Source organism: Mustela erminea, chromosome 7 (genome assembly GCF_009829155.1).
Source record: "Mustela erminea isolate mMusErm1 chromosome 7, mMusErm1.Pri, whole genome shotgun sequence".
NCBI classification, from domain to species: domain Eukaryota; kingdom Metazoa; phylum Chordata; class Mammalia; order Carnivora; family Mustelidae; genus Mustela; species Mustela erminea.
Genome location: NC_045620.1, coordinates 55,584,786 through 55,604,584, shown reverse-complemented (window position 1 = coordinate 55,604,584; position 19,799 = coordinate 55,584,786). Strand labels below are relative to the sequence as shown.

Here is a 19,799-nt window from a genome sequence, read left to right as displayed (position 1 = left end):
GGACAATCTCCCCCGCCCCAGAAAGCCATTTTTAAAGTGGGTCTGACTTCAGCACCTGTAGGTTTGCTGGGTTTAGATTAAGGACAGCTGTCCAACTGGTGTGATCTGGAATCAAGTCGCCCTCAGAAACTGGGCAAGTTTCCCTAAGAAACACTAGGGGGCAGTAAAAGATCAGCACATGAGTCATAAATGGCACAGACTTACATGTACACCTTCTTCTTCTTTTTTTTTTTTTTTAAAGATTTTAGGTAATCTCTACACCCAACCTGGGGCTTGGACTCACAACCCAGAATTTCATGCTCCAGCAGCTAAGCCAGGCAGGAGCCCCTAAAATTTTACCTTTTAAACAGAGAACCCCAAGGGCTTTCCCACCTGAAAATTAAAATGGACTTTTAACCATGCCATGGTAGAGATGCGAAAATAATGCACATATCCAACAGATGTGGGCCGTCTGGTCTGCACCACCTGCCGGAAGCAGTGCGGACGCCAGCTGCCTTACCTGACGTACTGGAACGCCCTCGTCTGCGACCCAGACCCGTACACCTAGGAGGAGAGCAACAGTTAAGCCTCCAGAGAAAGCCACACTGTCATGGGAAAACGAGGTTCCTTAAAACTCCAGGGGCACAGACTGACCTCAGAACTGAGGCCGAAGGGCCAGTGATGCCACAACTCACTCAATACTTCCGAGTTATGCCCTGAGAGTGGGACAGTGCGTGCATCCACATTCCGGTCTGTCTTCCAAGTCAGTAGTGGAAGGAGTTGGCATCTGTTACGGTCTTAGGACGTGGCGGGGATCACGTTAGCCCAGAAGGGTGACAGACGCACATGCAAGCAGGAGGCAGTACCTAGAACCTGAGTCCTATACCCTGACTGCCCATCAGAACAGCTGGGCGCTCAGACTAGCCCAGAATCTCTAGGGAGGAGGCGGTGGGCATCTCGCTACTTGGACAGCCCTGTATGAGTCTAACATGCAGCCGAGTCTGAGATGACCAGGAAACTCTGGACAGGAGACGAGGTGATGGAAAGAAGGAAGGGGGAGGCCCTCGTGCTCCACTTGTGTCCCCTGTATGTTGCCACATCTCCACGCCTGTACTCAGGTCCTTTCCTCCACAGACCTCTTGTCTAAATGTTCTCTCCTGGTGGCACTTCTCTGGCTCATTCCGCCAGCCAGAATGAAGGGCTCTGTCCTCTGTGCTCAGCCATCCTCCCCTCCTCCAGACCCTGTCACTCATACTCGCTTCCCACGGTGAACTCCGGGGACAGGCACGGTGTCCGATTCACCTGCGCCCCAGGCACCCCGCATACCACCAACGCTCCACAAACACGTACTGAACAACAGTTTTGTGGGGTCTGCAGTGTATGCCACTTGCTTAGAATGGAGAGACTGAGGCAGAGGGTCTTTGAGGCTCTCCTTCATCCTTACACAGAAGGAAGGAGCCAGGGGATTTTTGTTTGCTTGCTTGCACTGGTGGAAAGGGAGCAGCAGGGAGGAGGGACTGCCTTCTAGAACATCCTGAAATCCACGCCTAGAACAGAACAACACTGGTGCCTCCTGTCATTGGCCACCTGATGCCAAAGAGGAGCCAGACGCCAACAGCTCTACAGCACATACCAGCCCCCAGTGGCCTTGCTCTCCAAGAAGGCTCCCTAGGAGCTCAGGTCACCAGACTGGAGAAGCAAATGGAAAGGAACAAGAAAGGGAAGAAAAAAATGCCTCATAGGTACCCGCTGCCTTTTTCATTTTTTTAAAAGCAGGTTTGGAAGGCTACTTTTGTTATCTTTTTTTTTTTTTTTTTTAAAGATTTTATTTATTTGACACAGGGGTTGGGGGTTGAGAGCAAGCACAAGCAGGGGGATGGCAGGCAGAGGGAGAAGCAGACTCCCCACTGAGCAGGAGCCCAATGCAGGACTTGATCCCAGGACCCTGGGATCATGACCTGAACCAAAGAGAGATGCCCAACCGACTGAGCCACCCAGGAGTCCAGGCTGCTTTTGTTATCTTAATAAGCATTCACATATACACCAATGTCATAGGGGCATCGGCTTTACCTACTTAGGCAGAGGCCCCCCCCGCAAGAAGAGGCTGGGGAACTGACTTACAGAGGCTTCTGTCTGCAAGACACAAGTGCAACAGCCAAACTCCGCACAGGAACACTGAAGAAAGGTGAACAAGCCTCTCAGAAGCACACTCATCCTTCCTTGGCAGTTCTGCCAGAAGCCCACTGCCTGGTCTTGCTAACCCTTCTGATACCTTTGGGCAAGTCAGAAAGGAAACCACAGACCCAGTATGTAGGAAGGAGGATTGGGGTGGGGGAGGTCTGCCCACCACTGCATCATCCTGGAAATCCACCTGCACCTGAGGAGCCCTGCAGGTGGGATACCTGTGTTATTTTCTGTACAACTTTGTTACAGATAAGGTCACGAGAGCTCTGAGCACTGCAGCACCCAGCGTCCAGGAGAGAAAACCTACCGTGACTCCAAGTTCAGGAATCTCTTCCTCACCCCCTGCATCAATAATTTCAGAACCGCCTGTAGCTCCAGCTGTCAACTGTGGCCCATGGCAAGCTGGCACTGAGCCATTCTCCCGTCTCATTATAAAGCATCAGATTTGGACGATACCCATCAGCAGCCTGGTGTACATCATCCTTAACCCACAGGTGTGTGGGTGTGGAGCTATGCTTCTGGCTCCCTGCATGGACCTGCCGTTCCTGGGTGTGCTTAGGGTCCCTGAGGACTCCTAAGACAGACTCCTCTGTCTCCTTTCTTTGCACCTTCCCACCATGCCTGGCCAGGGGGTCTGCGGCTGTGGGCTGCCAGCATTCACAGAGAGCCCACTGCCCTTGCAGAGCAACAATGAAGGCTTGGTGTTAGCTCCCATCAGGCCTCCAAGCTATGATGCCCGGGAGCTGAGCCCACAAACATGCGGGGGCAGCGCTCCGTCCCATCGGATGTGTCAGAAGGAACATGACTCAGTGCTGTGTGCTGGCTGAGCCCACAGCCAGGGGGAAGTGAGAGGGCTGCCAGGGTTAGGACTCTGAAGAATCACCTTCTCAATGAAAGGAACAAGAGAATCATGCTGGTGACATTCAGTGGCTTGAATGTCACAAACTGTCAGAGACCCAGAGGGTTAGAGTCTTATACTGGGAAGCCCCAAAAAACTCCTGAAGACTGAATTAATTGGCATTTGTGGAGGGTTTCACACAGCTGCCTTGTTCCAAGCGTCCTTCTGGGTGGGAGGCGGCGGGGCGGGTGGGGAGTGATGCCCAGAGGGCCAGGCTGTGTTCAGGCACCCCTCACTACCTGACAACATCGTCACAAGGCTTGAGGGACCTAGAGCTGAACTGCAGGCAGCCGTCGACAGGGGAAGCTCAGGCTGCTCCCTTCAGGTCCAGGGACTAAAGGCCCTTAGGAGCACCTTTTGCAGATACCCTGCACAGGAGGCAGCACAAGGAGAACTGCAGGGGAGCACCACAGGGGAGCACAGAGCACAGGGAGCTTCCCCGGGAGCATAGGGAACATGGAGGGAGGAAGGGGCGGGGTGGCATGGGGAGTACTGTAGGTCAGCATGGGGAGCACTATGCCAACCCCATCCCCACAGCTGGGCCTCAAGTGCCTCCATGAATGACGGCCCAAAGTTAGGGATCACTTCCAATACCACAATGCAGATACAAAGGGTAAATAAGATGTAGACTTTGGTCTAAGAAGTATGGTTTCTCCAAAATCTCCCTCTAGAAAATACAGCAAGGCTTTTTTAAAAGATACAGACCATGACTCAAACCCCAATTCTATCACATCTGGAAAAATTCACCTCAATCAAGTTGTTCTCTCTCATCTGCAAACTGGAATAAGTCACGATAAGGTGATGAGACAGAATTAAACCATAATGCTCACACGGGTACGCATGCACGAGGGCTTTGACTGAATGGTGAACTCCCGTCTCTTCAAAATATACTTAATGAGCTAGTTCTCCCTGAACCGTACCATCTATTTTCTAGACCTTGTAAACGAGAACACAGTATTTTCTGAGCTTCTGTGTGCTCAAGCTCAAGTATATAGCTTCTGTGCGTGACTTGCAGAACTCAGCAAAATCCTTCCGGAGTGACCCTGACAGACCTCTGTGACTCAAGATGCGGGGACAGGCCCAAAGAATGAAATCTGCCCTGAGGTAAGATAACAAAGGGCTTCAGGAAAAAGCAGCTGGAAGGCGAGTGATGACAGTAACCCCCCTTGGAAAAGGGAAGGCGGGACACTGAGGGGCCATGACAGAGGTCTTTAGGCTTGGAAAGAACATGCTGGAAACAGAGCAGGAAAGGATGGATGGACCTCCCTATTCTCCTTCCTTGCTAAGTTAAACCAAGTGTTCCCGAAGTGGGGCTGGACGGAGAGTCACGACACACGGCCCCTCCTTCAGAACTTCTCCACAGAGCCGTCTGACAGAAAGTGATGCCATCTCAATGGGACAGCAAAGGATGAAGGGTGAGCGGCTTCATCAAAACACTGAGGGGACACGGAATTCTGTGTGACAAGAGGGACCACACATTTCTGAAAGGCCTCCCTGAGGACTCCTGCCACCAGAGGCGCCTAGAGAAGATGAAATGCGGCATGTTTTGGACTAGCTGCGGCCCTGCACAGTACCAGCCACCCGGCTCCTTGGTCCCCGGCAACGAGGCGACAACACATGAGTTATCACCTGCTGCCCACAATGGGTGCTTTCTTGGGCGGGCCCACCTGACCCCGGGGCCCTGGCTGCTGCCCAGGAGGCAGTCAGTCAAGAAGCCTCAGAAGGCTTTTACCAGTCTGCTCTGCAAACAAAGCAGCTCTGATCGAGGAGAGTTAGTGAGGGCAGTGGCTAAGAAAGCTCCGGGAGCGTCCCTGAGGGTGAGGAATTCTCCACCAAGCAGCTGGGCTGCAGAAACGCTTGGGACCCAAACAGCAGGCAGAAGGGGACATGGATGAGGGGGGCAGCTTCGCCTTGCAGCCACACTATGACCACTGCTTCCAGAAGAAGCCCCAGGGCACTTGTGCTCCTCAAAAAGGCCAGAGGCCACTATAGACCCAATCCTCAGCTTGACCAGCATTTATCACATGCTGCCTGGGTGCCAGGGACCCTCCTGGCAGCTGGGGACACAGCCATGAATGAAACCAGTTCGTGATTTCAAAGAGAGGGATTGGGAGCTGGGAAAATAGTATTTCAGGCGCTGAGAAGTGGAAAACAACAGAAGGCATGGTTAGGAGGGGTAGCGTGGCGACTGGACATGATCACGTACAGAATGGCCAGTGCTCCCCTAATGAGAGGATGACTGAACAGGGGGATGCCTGGAAAACGCATGCTCCTGGGACAGTGGGAGCAGGGTGCTGAGCTTACAGAGCAGCAGGGGCGAGTCTGGAGTGCACAGGGAGGCCCGTGAATCATGCTCCCAGCAAAGGGGAAAGCCCCCCAGAGCTGGTACTTTTCTTCAGAGGCTCCCCTGGCTGCTGGGTGGAGAGCCCCCGACAGGGGGAATGAGTGGCTAGGAGGCTGGGGCAATAAACTGGGGGCTCGTGGCAGTGAGGCCTGGAGGAAACGGGAGAAGAGGTGGACAGGGCCGGATCCTGGATCTTAGGGCAAGACCACCAGGCTATATACCACTGCAGCAGTATGTGGTGTGAGAAGGAGAGAAGTCAGGGTGACCATGGCATGGCCATCTGCAGGCCCTGAGGCTAGCAGCTGGTAGGGGGAGGGGAGAGAGGGGCACAGCACTGGCACAGTGAGGTGGGGTTCGGATTCACCTCTCCCCTGCAATGTGTTTGGCAAAGGTCGCCTAGAGCGTGTGTCTTACCCTGGGGTGTGGCAGGGGGCAGACCATTTTGTAACAGGCTAAGCTTTTTGTTCTGAATTGGCCTCGGGGTAGCTAACCCACCCAAGAAGAAAGGGGCACCACGGAGAACTGTGATCAAAAGCGGCCACCGGCGGCCACCGTCTGGCCACGTGAGCTTGGGTGACTCCTCCAGCCTCTGCGCTTCAGTCTCCCCATCTAGACAATGGGCTAATAACAGAACCCGGGCCCCACACATCTGCTGTGAGCACTAAGCGAAGTGAATTAATGGACGTGAACATCACTGAACAGAAAAGAGTAAACTTACTCTACAGAGAGACAGACAGGTGGACACATACGGACGCAGAGCTCTAACTTTCGCCTTTGGAATCCCCTCAGCTGATGAGCAAACCCTCCCGCGGTTTTTAGAGTAACAAGATGGGAACAAGTATATGGATGCCAGCCCAGCACTAAGCCCAAGAGGACGCAAGAGGACGCGGAGGCAGACGGGAGGAGGAGGAACGAGAAAAGCAAGAGAAGAGAAGAGCTGGAGGAGGAGAGGAAGAGAGCACCCAGAATGCAGCAAAACCACAGAAAACCAACCAAACTGAATCAGCAAATCCTTCGTAGAGCAGGAGAGGGCCACTCCTCCCCGAGGAGGGGACAGGGGATGGTGGGGACGTGTGTGGAATGGGCTGCCCACCCCAATGTACCTGAACCACTGACCCTAGACTATCAAGGTCCAGAACCTGGGCTCCAGAAGGCTCCGAGGTTGACTGTGACCAGCAGAGGGCATGCTTCTGGGCATCGCCAAGAAAACCACCAAACCCTGCCCCTGACACCTCACTTCTCAGCAACCTGAGGGGTTACCGAGGATACACATGGCCCTGGCTGCAGCTCACGGGCCAGGGGAACATCTGGAAAGGTCTTTGCCAGCAGGCTGGTGTGAGCAGACGCACGCTGAGGCCTGGTCTGCATGCGCCAGGCTGCAGCCCACGCACTAGCAAGGCCACCAGGGCTCCGTTGCTCCTCTTCTGGATTCCAGCCCTGTGCCTTCCTCCTTGTCACTAAGGGAAGTGGGATGGACCCAAGGCAAACGGGCAACCTCAAGAAAGTAACTGCCCAAACCAAGAGGCACTGCTCCTTTGTCGCTTGCTGGCAGACGGCCAACTCTTTTTCTACCCCACCGACCCCACACCCCTCTACCCGTACTCTGAGGCTGGCACCTACCGTAAGCGGCTCTCCCTGCAGCGCCTGCAGGATGAAGTTGCTGACGACCCGGCCATCATTCATGTGCATGCGTGGCCCAAAGGTGTTGAAGATCCTGGCCACACGCACTTCAACGCCTTCCTGGAACAGGAGAGGAGGGTGTGGGATGCATTCATTTCACCTCGTGTTTCCAGCACCTGGACCGTAAATAAGTCTGAAAACGCCCTGCTTTTCACTCCCAGATGAGAGAGGCTTTCTGGCTGTGTCTATACAACACGTTCACTAACAAATCTGAGTATGGCACAGAGTTATACCAAACTCGAATGTGTCCCCGATTCCAAACCCATCCAGCCACCCGCAGAGAACCTGAGAGGCAGCAAACAGTACAAAGGAAAGAAATGTTTGCTGAACACTTTTTCCCCAGTAAATAAATATCTATTTCCCAAATAGGACCATGCCTTGCATACTCTTTTATAATCTTCTTCACATGGTATTTTGCCCAAGTTTACCAGTCAACAGATTTTAAATGGCAATGAATGTTTAGTAGCTGATGCAAAGAAAAACAAGCAAGGTCTTCATCCTGGAAAAGGAGGGACATACACGCATTCTTAAAGAGGAACACTGCCCTACACCCCCAATCTATTCCAACGGGAAACAGACTTGTTTTAGTGAAAACTAAAGACAATGCAGCGCCCCCTACAGGCTACTGGCTACGAGCCCCGGAGAGATGGGTGCCAACATTGAGAGCAGCTGTCTCTACGTGGTTGGATTTTAAGTGTTTATTTTCTTCTACGTGTTTTTTAAATCTTTTTTTGTTACAATAAATATGCATTACTTTCGTATCAGGAAAAGAATATTTCAAAATATGTAATAAAAAAAGTAGGCTTTTTAAACCCCCAAAGCCTTCTTGAAACTCTCTCATGCAATTGTTAATTTCACAGGCTGCTTCTTTATGAACCAAAAGTTTACACACTCAAGTTTTTATCACACTCCAAACTGGTGGACTTTCACAGCGTCCATGTGTCTGATCTGTTTCACCCATCAGACTACGGATGTGCATTTTCCAGGTGTCGAGGGCAGGCAGGATGGCAGGGTGAGGCCCAGGGGCTCGTGTGCTCTCCAGCCCCACTTCCCCTAGCTCCGCCATACTGCACTTGGGAAAGGAGTGGTACTCCCATCACAGGGGCTCACAAAAAGCCAGTCCCTGCATAACCCTTGGCACAGGCCTTGTAGTGAGAAGCGGTGGTTGCTACTGTTGTCTCTACTCATCCAGAAAGTTTTCTTTTCTAATTCTACTGCTTCAGGTCTGGCACAGGCTGGGGTCTGAAGGACCCTCAATGAACAGGGCTGACTTAGTACAGACTCTTCCACCGGTGTAATGAGTGAGAGGTGACGAGGTACGTGTCTCAAGGACCCATGCGGCCTCCGTGTGGTTGGAGGCACCCGCTGGCCACCTCTGCCCCCAGAAGCCTCATCTCTGCCCCAGTTACTAGACAAACACGAGCAGTTTTTATGGGCACCGAGATCTGAAACGGTCGGGAAGCATGGATCTAGCATACAGTTAGCTCACTTCAAGAAGCCAGACTACTATATTTTTGCTGATGCCTCCCAGCACTGCATTATAATGCTCCTGTGAGCTATTCAGAGTTTTAGGATTAAGGAATGAACTATAATCCTAGGTCCAAGATTAAGTCAACTTGTTTCTCTGCCGGACTACTCTGAGAGTATTTCCAAAATGGGGGGTGGAGGCGAAAGCAGAGATACTGATCCCAACAGAAAAGAACTAAAAAAGTATCCACTTGCATTTCATTGTTAAGATGAAGAAAGAATTAGAAGTAGATGAATAGGGTGTTACTCCAGAAAAAGACTGGAAAAGCCTCAACAAAGTTACAACAGTCAAACCAACATGCCCAGCAGGAAGAAGCTCAATGAGCTATGCAAGGTTTGCAACCAATCAAATGCTTTCCTCCTCTGGACTTGTCTGTCCTCCAGAACCGCCTTCCAGAACATGGCCTCATAGAAGCTGCATTCTGCAGACATAAACTGGCCAGCATACATGGACTTGTTTGTTTTGGTTTTCCGATTTGAACTGTGAACTGAGGTGTTACAGGACGTCTCAGGACCAGCACAGCTGCTGGGATAGCCGCCACGCTTTTCTAACCACTCCAGCTCTCAAACTCAAATGAGATAAACATAAACCCAAGGCTCCCTCAACTTAAGACCTGCTCTCTTTTCACACTCTGGCATCTCCTAGAGTTTGTGTACTGCTTCATCAGGACACAAAGGCCACCCCCATTCAGCATGCACAGTTCAGCAGCCCTCATTCCCAAGTAGGAGGACAGACCCATCAGCAGATACTGGCACGGACGCTTATGGTGGCAGCCAGTGGGTGTTCACATCCACACTTTGGAGGAAAGTATAATGACTCCCCATCTCAGGCCTGAAGAAAGGGTCAATGTCTGACCAAAGCCTGCTTCCCTGAACGAAAACCCAGTAGGTGCCCAACAGGCGGTGATGTCTCCTCAGGGAGACCCTCCTCTGCAGGACCAATGAGCAAACACATGCGCCAACTCTTTATCTCACAGCCAACATTCCATCTGCTGGGGGAAGGGTCCTGCCAACTACTGGGCTGGTGCATCTGAGTTTCCACATGGCACAAGACCAGGTCTCTGCACACTTGCACACACAACACTGATTCAGGAGAGGAACTGCTGGTCATTAAGAATGGCTGGGTTTGACTGTGTCCATGGTTCTGTCCTGGGTGGGGATCAGGAGTCATTCACTTATGATTCCAAGCACCAAGAAGTTTTTATGAAGCATCAGGATGACTCCTCCAAGTTTGAGGCACAGCAACATAGAACATACAACCAGAAGCAACTTCAGAGAAGGCGATGCTCAGGGTGCCACTCCAGTGAGTTTATGTCAGCACACATGGGTAAAGAGCACATGGCTTGCCTGATAACTGGGCTTCAGAAACGGTGGCCAGGCTACAATATTATACAACTGAAGCTGGGTGAGCTGCCATCGGAAGGTCTCCTTCCCTATTTCTAGTGCCCAGAAACGGGGAGGGGTTCGGTAGGCAGGCCTGACTGATCAGCCGACAGTAACCCAAGAGACACAGTGATGTTTGGAACAAAGACTCCTCCCTCCGCAGACATCTCCAGAGGACAGAAATGTCGCCAGCAAGGATCCAATGGGCTACCCTCAAAAGCTCGCTTTCAAGTGCAATCAGTCCTTGGCCAGCACTGTCTCAAGCCATTGGACCACACAGAACGATCCCAGTCCCTGTCTTCACTATGGCAGGGGCAGGAAAATGGAACACAGGGGCCTCGCGTCGGGAGGGAGCAAGTGCTGACTGCCTGTCACCCCCTCTGGGGTGTGGGCAGCCTGCCCTGAAGGGGATACCTAAGGCAGGGATGGGGTCAGAGAAATAACCAAAAGCGCTCCCAGGTCCAACAGGACTAACTTGGTGATGCTTCCATAATCTTCCCCACGCACTGGGACAAGGGCCCACATCGCAAATGAGACCGTGAACACCGAACCATGTAATTCCCACAAGGCCTCTCCTAAATGCATCCTAATGGGATCTGCTCCCTCCCTGGGGAAAGGACAGAGGCCACTACAGAACACAGAGCAACCTTGCTGAGCATGATTCTCCAAGGTGCTAAAAAGCTGTAATCCACTCTCGGTGGTGACACAGGGACAAGGCCATACCAGGTCAGGGGACAGCAGTTATGTGTCCATCTGGCAATCTCCCTCAACAACCCTGGTTTGGTCTTAACAATCAGTCCAGAGTGTTCGCCACACAGCAGGCTAGGCCAACACTCACACCGGGGCCAAGAGAGGTCAAGTACTACTCTACCAGTTTCTAGGCGTGGAGGGCAGGTGCTCAGTGAGCAAGCGGCAGAACTGGCAAACAAGGCGACTCTGGGACGTCACCCCAACAGGTGACTACCACCTTCAAACATTTGACTGGAGAGCTGCTTGCTGAATATCTATTTTTTGAACTAAAATAAACATACCAACTATTTAATTTTTTCAAAGTATTGTGATGCCGGGAGCACCTGGGTATCTCAGTAGGTTAAGTCACTGCCTTCAGCTCAGGTCATGATCTCAAGGTCCTGGGATCGAGCCCCGCATTGGGCTCTCTGCTCAGTAGGGAGCCTGCTTCCCCCTCTCTCTCTCTGCCTGCCTCTCTGCCCACTTGTGATCTCACTCTGTCAAATAAATAAAATTTTTTTTAAAAAAGTATTCTGATGCTGGAAGATAAAACAAAACCCTTGAGATCCCCAAAGTAGATGATTTCTGAGTTTTCTGGCTTTCTGCTCTGCTAGTCTATGGTTTTATGAAGGGTGGCTTGTTTTGCAGACCCATCCCCGTGGGTGGGCCACAGACCCCAGACAGTCCTACTCATGCAGGGCCAGGAGCTCACATGCACACCAACCACCGAACAGAGCATGCAGACAAGTCCCCACATTTATACAAGTGCTGCACCCAAGGGCACAGAGAAAGTGCACTTTAATTGCTCCCTGGCAAGTTCAAAAGACAGGTTTCTCCTGGTATCCAAAAGTCACACGTTCCTGTGAAACCCTTCAGAAGCAAGAATGATATATAAAGAAGCAATCACCATCAGCTTCTATGGAAAAAATTTTGAGCTTTCCCAGACCCCCAGAATAGCCTCTCTTAGGGCTTTTCTGATACTACAGACACATCTTGCTAACATGAATAGCATCAGTCGAGATTATGCTCAGATGCTCACAGACACGCAGGTCAGAGCTCTGACACCGGGCACGATGCTGAGTGGGGCTCCCGGGGATGCGGCACAGGGTGTCACCACCTTGGTAACGGCTCACTGCAAAACAAACTTTGAACACTAGCTTCGCTTTTCACATATTTTTGTAAAGGTGACAATCCTCTTTGGTTATGTCTCATTCCATTCCCTGGAAGACTCACGGGACCTTCTCTTTCTGTGAAGGACGTGTTTGGAAACGTGTATGTGGGACAGATTTTTCTGGGAAATCCAGTTCTATTTCAAATACGTTAGGGTATTTCCATACATGAAAATGAACTCAGAATTCCGAGAATCCTTTGGAAAAGGGAAAATCTTCCTTTAGATCTTCAGAAAAGTTCTTTAGAAACAGATCTTTAAAATCTTTAGAAAAAGATCGTTCATACCTCTTTTCTTGACTACACTCTCAAACCTTATACACTGCATTTATTCAGAGTAAGATAAAAACCGCATACCATATGCAGTCTTCACAATGAAGTGACAACTTACACTTACGAAAGATGTGTCGTGTATAAAAAAGAGCTAAAGTTATTAAAATAACTAATTAAAAATATGCAAAGGTTGATGGTTTCCCATTCTCGCTGGTCATTCTTTTTTTTTTTTTTTTCATTTGTTTCCAGACACACAGCCTAAATTGTACACCCAAAGCCTTGAATCTATCCTGCTATCCCTAAAGGCTGAATATTCCGCTCTAAACACCGCTCCCCGCTAGCTACCCACACTGTTCTAAGAAGCAGCTGGCAATTTCCGAGTAAACCTGTGTGGACTACTGGCTCTGGGTGTCCTCACTGCCCACGGTCCTTCAGAGGAGCACCAATGACCTTGGACTTGCAGCTGCATCTTCTCTAGCTGAACCAAGCTTCCTCACCTGCAATGCCCCACCAGGGCCATTGGCAGCTAGGTAGCCAGGTGGGGGTTCAAACTGCACTTACTAGCCGAGGAGCTCAACACAAGTTTTGCAGCTACTTTCCCATCTATAAAATGGGCGACCCACCCACCACCTTAAAGGGGTCATGAGAATGAGGTGAGGTTCAACAGATTTGCCCTATAGGCTGAGCTCTAACAGAGGCCAGTACCCCATGGGCACTCTTCGCCCACAGGGTCCGGGTCCTCTGCAGCACCCACTGCAGCCCCACACGGCATCCTGCTGAGCGCTCAGAGTCCAGAAGAGCTACATCCACTAAGAATGAGAGAAGCAAGGTTAGAGTTCTGAAAATCAGGCACTTTCCGGTGGGAACCCCAAAGAGGGTCTGATTTGCCACAGACCAGGCCATTCCCAAAGAGGCCAACCCTGACCACCCCCCAACCAGGCCACACCCAAAGGACCGACATTGACTCCCCAACACCAAGCCACACCCAAAGGGCCGACAGGGACTCCCCAAGACCAAGCCACACCCAAAGGGCCAACCCTGACCCCCCAAGACCAGGCCACACCCAGAAGGCCAACCCTTATCACCCTAAGGCTAGGTCACTCCCAGAGGGCCAACCCCCTGTGGGCAGGAGGTGCTTGACCCACTCTTTCTGACAGCTAAAACAAAATCCTGAGTAAAAGATTTGTTTTAATGATGTAAATGTTTACATTCTCACAATCTTCACAGGGTGGTGTTTATTTTCCTTTGTTTTGTCCTAATTTTCATCTCCAGATAGGATTATGGGTAACAACTTCTCTTCCTTCCTATGCATGTGTGTTTTCTTACTGTCTGTTCCTGCCACAGAGCAGGAACGCAAACACCTCTCAACCACAGGAAATGCAGCCATGTTTCTTTCCACCTCCTCACCAAGGATCCAGCCTAAAGACAGAGAGAGGATCCCAAAGGGGCCTGGTCTTGGACCCAGGGCTTTCCCTATAAGGGAGCATAGTATTTGTAACACAAATACTAGGGGAGGGACGGTGGGAAGCCCGTGCTGCGCCTTCCTCACAGACCTCTTTAGAGCTGTGATTCAGGCAAGGTCCCAGTGACCTCTGTCCCAGCCCACCACCCTTGACCATGTTGTCCCCATAGAGACATAACCTCCACTTGTCTGCTGGGCCACCACCAGAACTAGAAATGATCTGGTCCCTCCCTGACCTAATGGCCATGTCGAAGGAGCAAGAGCAGTGCTACTGCATCACATCAGGTCAGAAGTACCAACTCACCATGAGGGGCAGGTGGCATTTCCAGACAGCAGTGACCAGAACACTCCCCCAGGCAGACACGAGTCCCTGGGCAGGTGTGCTGAGCAGTGTGATGAGACTGGAAGGATCTACAGATACCAGGTGCTATCAGCCTAGACCCCAAGCTCCTCAAAAAGCACAGAGCCTTGCTTTCCCAAGGCTTTCTCAGACCTAGGACCATCCATGCACTTCTCCCACATTCAGAGCCCTCAGTGTCCCAGGAAGAACCCAATACTGACTTGACCACCCTCTGACTCTCCCATCCACGCAACAGTGGTCTGTTCCGGCCTCCTGTATGTGAAGCACATGCCAGACATTCCACAGCAGAGGCAGTAGTCCGGGGAGTGACTATCCTTCCCAAGGACAGCCCCTGCTATGCAGGGACACCCTTGTGTCGGCACTCTTATCAGGGACACACAGGCACACACCAACTGTATACGCAGGAGCTTCTAATGGGAACATGACTTTATAGTTTTCCGGCCAATGCTGCCTCTGCCATTAACCTCCCAAGACCTCTGTGGGCAGAAAGGTAAATGCCGACAGATCCAGATTTTTCGAGATGCTATATTCCTGAGCTCATGAGCCAGCTGACGTGTGCAGATGCAGCGCTGGTTTGTGTTTGAAAAAAGCACCCTGGCTAGTGCCCGGGTGTGTAGCACAGTTCCTGGCATACAGTCAGTGCTCAATAAATGTTGGCTCTACTATTACTAAATACTACGATTACCGTGAGCACCTACCCTGAGGAAGGAGTGTTCTCCAGAGACTCACTAGACTCTTTAAATAAAAACTAAGAGATCGGGCACCTGGGTGGCTCAGTGGGTTAAGCCGCTGCCTTCGGCTCAGGTCATGATCTCAGTGTCCTGGGATTGAGTCCCGCATCGGGCTCTATGCTCAGCAGGGAGCCTGCTTCCCTCTCTCTCTCTCTGCCTGCCTCTCTACTTGTGATCTCGCTCTGTCAAATAAATAAATAAAATCTTAAAAAAACAAAAAACAAAAAACAAAACCCCTAAGAGATCAATTAAAATGTCCTATTTGCCCACCAGCTTGACCCTATATAAAAACTAAGAAATACCACAAGACTGAAAGCACAAGTACACAGTTGAGAAGCACAACAGTCTTCAAACCTATTCTTTAGTAAAATGCAACACGTGCCCCCTTCAAGCCTTCAGGTTAGTTTTCTCAAGCACCAACATATCCAAAGGCTGATCTCCACATCTCAGAGACCTTCCCAAACTGTGGCATCAAGTATTCTGGGCTCAAGACCGATAAAGCAATGTCCTTTCCAGAGCTCATTTATGCCTCTTAAAATAAATAGATAATAACAAGCCAGTGGCCCAAAGTAGCTTAGAAAGCAATTAGTGTTTCCTCTGGCTAAGAGAGAAGACAGAATAAATAAACACCTCCACTGGCACAGTATCCTGTGTCTCTAATGTTGGTATTTCATTAAAAATATGAGGAAAAAAGCTCCCGACAACTCTCTTCTGAGAAAAAAAAAAAAGACGCTCAGGGACTCTCAGTGGCAGGCACATTGACACACCTCTTCTGTCATGCAAAACACAGGGCTGTCTGAATCTGAGCTTGCCTGCAGGCGGGACCCTCGGCCTCAGGATGCTGCTCCCAGGGACAGACATCCAAATCTCCAGGTTCTAGGAGCACAGGCCACACCAGCTGACTCCAGTCTGCAATGATTTGACCCCATGCCCCTCCCTCCCCCAAGCAGAGGGCACGTCCATGAGGGTATCCAAAAGCTGGTCCAAGCTCAGGGACGGTGACCGAAAAAAAAAGACAGGCTAGTCTGGGCCCTCGCCTGCAGTCACAGTGCTGTGACAGAGGGGTCACAGGTCCAAGGCACACGGAGGCAGAGCCAGGGTGCCTGATACTCCACCTCTCAGTCTTGTGGGCTCCTTCTGCTACAGCATGTGGGTGAGCAGATCCACAACATGACATCATCCATGGGAGAAGCCCCCCCCGTGTGGCAATATACAATTAAGAAATCAGGAAACAGTAGTAAATAACTATAAATAATCCCTAGAAAGATTCAAATTAAAGAAATCACAAATTCATTTTTATATCTATTAAATAAGTCCAAAAAAAGTAAAAAATAATAATAACAATAATAAAGTTCACTGATTTGGAGGCTTCAGGAAAACAGAAGCATTAACTGCTGGTGGGCAAGCAGGCAATAGAGAAATGTACCTTCAGAGCCATGCAACAGCACTCCTAACTGAAACATTTATCTCCACGGGAGATTGTTTTTTAAAAAGGACATACACAGGAAAAGCTGTTGACAACACTACTCATCTACAAAAGTGGGAAACTAAGCTTTGCCAGTCACCACTGTCAGGTGGACTTAATCACGGCATTTCATTGCCATATGGCCGCTCTGAGTTTGATGGAACAGGCGTTCCGCGCGTCTACACCCCAAACCCCCAGAACCCAGTTCAATACCTGCTTCATGTAGGCATAGCACATGGTCTCAGCAACGCGCTTCCCTTCATCGTAGCAGGCTCGGGGTCCTATTGGATTCACGTGGCCCCAGTAATCCTCACTCTGAGGGTGGACTTCAGGATCTAGGAGTATGGAAATGTCAGACTGTGTTCATCAGGTTCATATGCATTCTCAACGATAAATACTTATGATGCTCAAGATTGTTCCAGAAAGACCAAGGTAAACATTTACACATGGGGAGATACCTATCAGTGTGGGACAGTCCATTCTCCCAAGTTCCAGAGTGACACGCTGCTCTTACCTCTCATATTAACTAAGGATGGTGTTTTACATGGAAAAAGAAAAATAAATTAAAAGACCAAGGTCTCGGGGGAGGAGTCAAGATGGCGAAGAAGTAGCAGGCTGAGACTACTTCAGCTAGCCGGAGATCAGCTAAGATTGCAAACACCTGAAAATCCATCGGCAGATCGAAGAGAAGAAGAACAGCAATTCTGGAAACAGAAACAACCACTTTCTGAAAGGTAGGATCGGCAGAGAAGTGAATCCAAAGCGAAGGGAAGACAGACCCCGGGGGGAGGGGCCGGCTCCCGGCAAGCAGCGGAGCAACGGCGCACTTTTAAAAGTCTGTTCCGCTGGGACGCCTGGGTGGCTCAGTTGGTTGGGCAGCTGCCTTCGGCTCAGGTCATGATCCCAGCGTCCTGGGATCGGGTCCCACATCGGGCTCCTTGCTCAGCGGGGAGCCTGCTTCTCCCTCTGCCTCTGCCTGCCATTCTGTCTGCCTGTGCTCTCTCTCTCTGATAAATAAATAAAATCTTTATTAAAAAAACAAAAAAATCTGTTCCGCTGAGGGACATCGCTCCAGAGGCTAAACCGGGGCGAAGCCCACGCGGGGTCAGGGTGGCCTCAGGTCCCGCAGGGTCACAGAAGGATCGGGGGTGTCTGAGTGTCGCAGAGCTTGCGGGTATTGGAACGGGAAAGCCGGCTACAGAGACAGAGCAGACAGAAAGCTCACAGCTCGGTGTTACCTTGAACCGGTCGCAGGCTCGGTGAGCTCGGAGCGCGGCCGGAGGTCAGGCAGACGGGAGTAACTGGGCGCTGTTCTCTGAGGGCGCACTGAGGAGTGGGGCCCTGGGCTCTCGGCTCCTCCGGGCCAGAGACCAGGAGGCCGCCATTTGTATTCCCGTCCTCCGGAACTCTACGGAAAGCGCTCAGGGAACAAAAGCTCCTGAAAGCAAACCCGAGCGGATTACTCACCCCGGCCCCTGCTAAGGGCTGTGCAATTCCGCCTGGGGCAAAGACACTTGAGAATCACTACAACAGGCCTCTCCCCCAGAAGATCAACAAGAAATCTAGCCTAGACCAAGTTCACCTAAGGAGTGCGGTTTCAATACCAAGGAGAGCAGCAGAATTCCAGAGGAGGAGAAAGCAAAGCACGGAACTCATGGATTTTTCCCTGTGATTTTTTTTAGTCTTGCAGTTAATTTAATTTTTTTCTTTTTCATTTTTTGTTTTTTTTCTCGCCTTCTGGTTAAATTTTTTTTTAACTTTTACCTTTTTCTTTAACGTTTTTTAACTAGTTTATCTAATATATATATTTTTTCTTTTTTATATTTTTCTTATTTGTTTCCTTTTTTTTAAATTCTTTTCTTTTCTTTTCTTTTTTCTTTTTTCTTTTTTTTTTCTTTCTTCCTTTTTGAACCTCTTTTTATCCCCTTCTGCCCCCTCACGATTTGGGATCTCTTCTGATTTGGTTAAAGCATATTTTCCTGGGGTTGTTGCCACCCTTTTACTATTTTACTTGTTCCTTCATATACTCTTATCTGGACAAAACGACAAGACGGAAAAATTCAACACAAAAAAAAGAACAAGAGGCAGTACCGAAGGCTAGGGACCTAATCAATACAGACATTGGTAATATGTCAGATCTAGAGTTCAGAATGACAATTCTCAAGGTTCTAGCCGGGCTCGAAAAAGGCATGGAAGATATTAGAGAAACCCTCTCAAGAGATATAAAAGCCCTTTCTGGAGAAATAAAAGAACTAAAATCTAACCAAGTTGAAATCAAAAAAGCTATTAATGAGGTGCAATAAAAAATGGAAGCTCTCACTGCTAGGATAAATGAGGCAGAAGAAAGAATTAGTGATATAGAAGACCAAATGACAGAGAATAAAGAAGCTGAGCAAAAGAGGGACAAACAGCTACTGGACCACGAGGGGAGAATTCGAGAGATAAGTGACACCATAAGACGAAACAACATTAGAATAATTGGGATTCCAGAAGAAGAAGAAAGAGAGAGGGGAGCAGAAGGTATACTGGAGAGAATTATTGGGGAGAATTTCCCCAATATGGCAAAGGGAACGAGCATCAAAATTCAGGAGGTTCAGAGAATGCCCCTCAAAATCAATAAGAATAGGCCCACACCCCGTCACCTAATAGTAAAATTTACAAGTCTCAGTGACAAAGAGAAAATCCTGAAAGCAGCCCGGGAAAAGAAGTCTGTAACATACAATGGTAAAAATATTAGATTGGCAGCTTACTTATCCACAGAGACCTGGCAGGCCAGAAAGAGCTGGCATGATATTTTCAGAGCACTAAACGAGAAAAACATGCAGCCAAGAATACTATATCCAGCTAGGCTATCATTGAAAATAGAAGGAGAGATTAAAAGCTTCCAGGACAAACAAAAACTGAAAGAATTTGCAAACACCAAACCAGCTCTACAGGAAATCTTGAAAGGGGTCCTCTAAGCAAAGAAAGAGCCTACAAGTGGTAGATCAGAAAGGAACAGAGACCATATACAGTAACAGTCACCTTACGGGCAATACAATGGCACTAAATTCATATCTCTCAAGAGTTACCCTGAATGTTAATGGGCTAAATGCCCCTGTCAAAAGACACAGGGTATCAGAATGGATAAAAAAACAAAACCTATCTATATGTTGCCTCCAAGAAACTCATTTTAAGCCCGAAGACACCTCCAGATTTAAAGTGAGGGGGTGGAAAAGAATTTACCATGCTAATGGACATCAGAAGAAAGCAGGAGTGGCAATCCTTATATCAGATCAATTAGATTTTAAGCCAAAGACTATAATAAGAGATGAGGAAGGACACTATATCATACTCAAAGGGTCTGTCCAACAAGAAGATTTAACAATTTTAAATATCTATGCCCCCAACGTGGGAGCAGCCAACTATATAAACCAATTAATAACAAAATCAAAGAAACACATCAACAATAATACAATAATAGTAGGGGACTTTAACACTCCCCTCACTGAAATGGACAGATCATCCAAGCAAAAGATCAGCAAGGAAATAAAGGCCTTAAACGACACACTGGACCAGATGGACATCACAGATATATTCAGAACATTTCATCCCAAAGCAACAGAATACACATTCT

At 49.5% G+C, this 19,799-nt stretch overlaps 1 protein-coding gene across 6 annotated transcripts in view; it reads right to left on the bottom strand.

Moving 5' to 3' along the window:
• The window catches only part of UXS1 (UDP-glucuronate decarboxylase 1), a 96,434-nt gene that overhangs the window by 10,473 nt on the left and 66,162 nt on the right, over window positions 1–19,799 (bottom strand). For all 6 annotated transcript variants that reach the window (XM_032351669.1, XM_032351670.1, XM_032351672.1 and 3 more), the window contains 3 exons: window positions 16,397–16,518; window positions 7,026–7,145; window positions 500–543 (listed from right to left, as the gene is read on the bottom strand). In XM_032351669.1, the coding sequence (XP_032207560.1) occupies window positions 500–543; window positions 7,026–7,145; window positions 16,397–16,518 (286 nt within the window). The remainder of the gene's footprint in view (window positions 1–499; window positions 544–7,025; window positions 7,146–16,396; window positions 16,519–19,799) is intronic.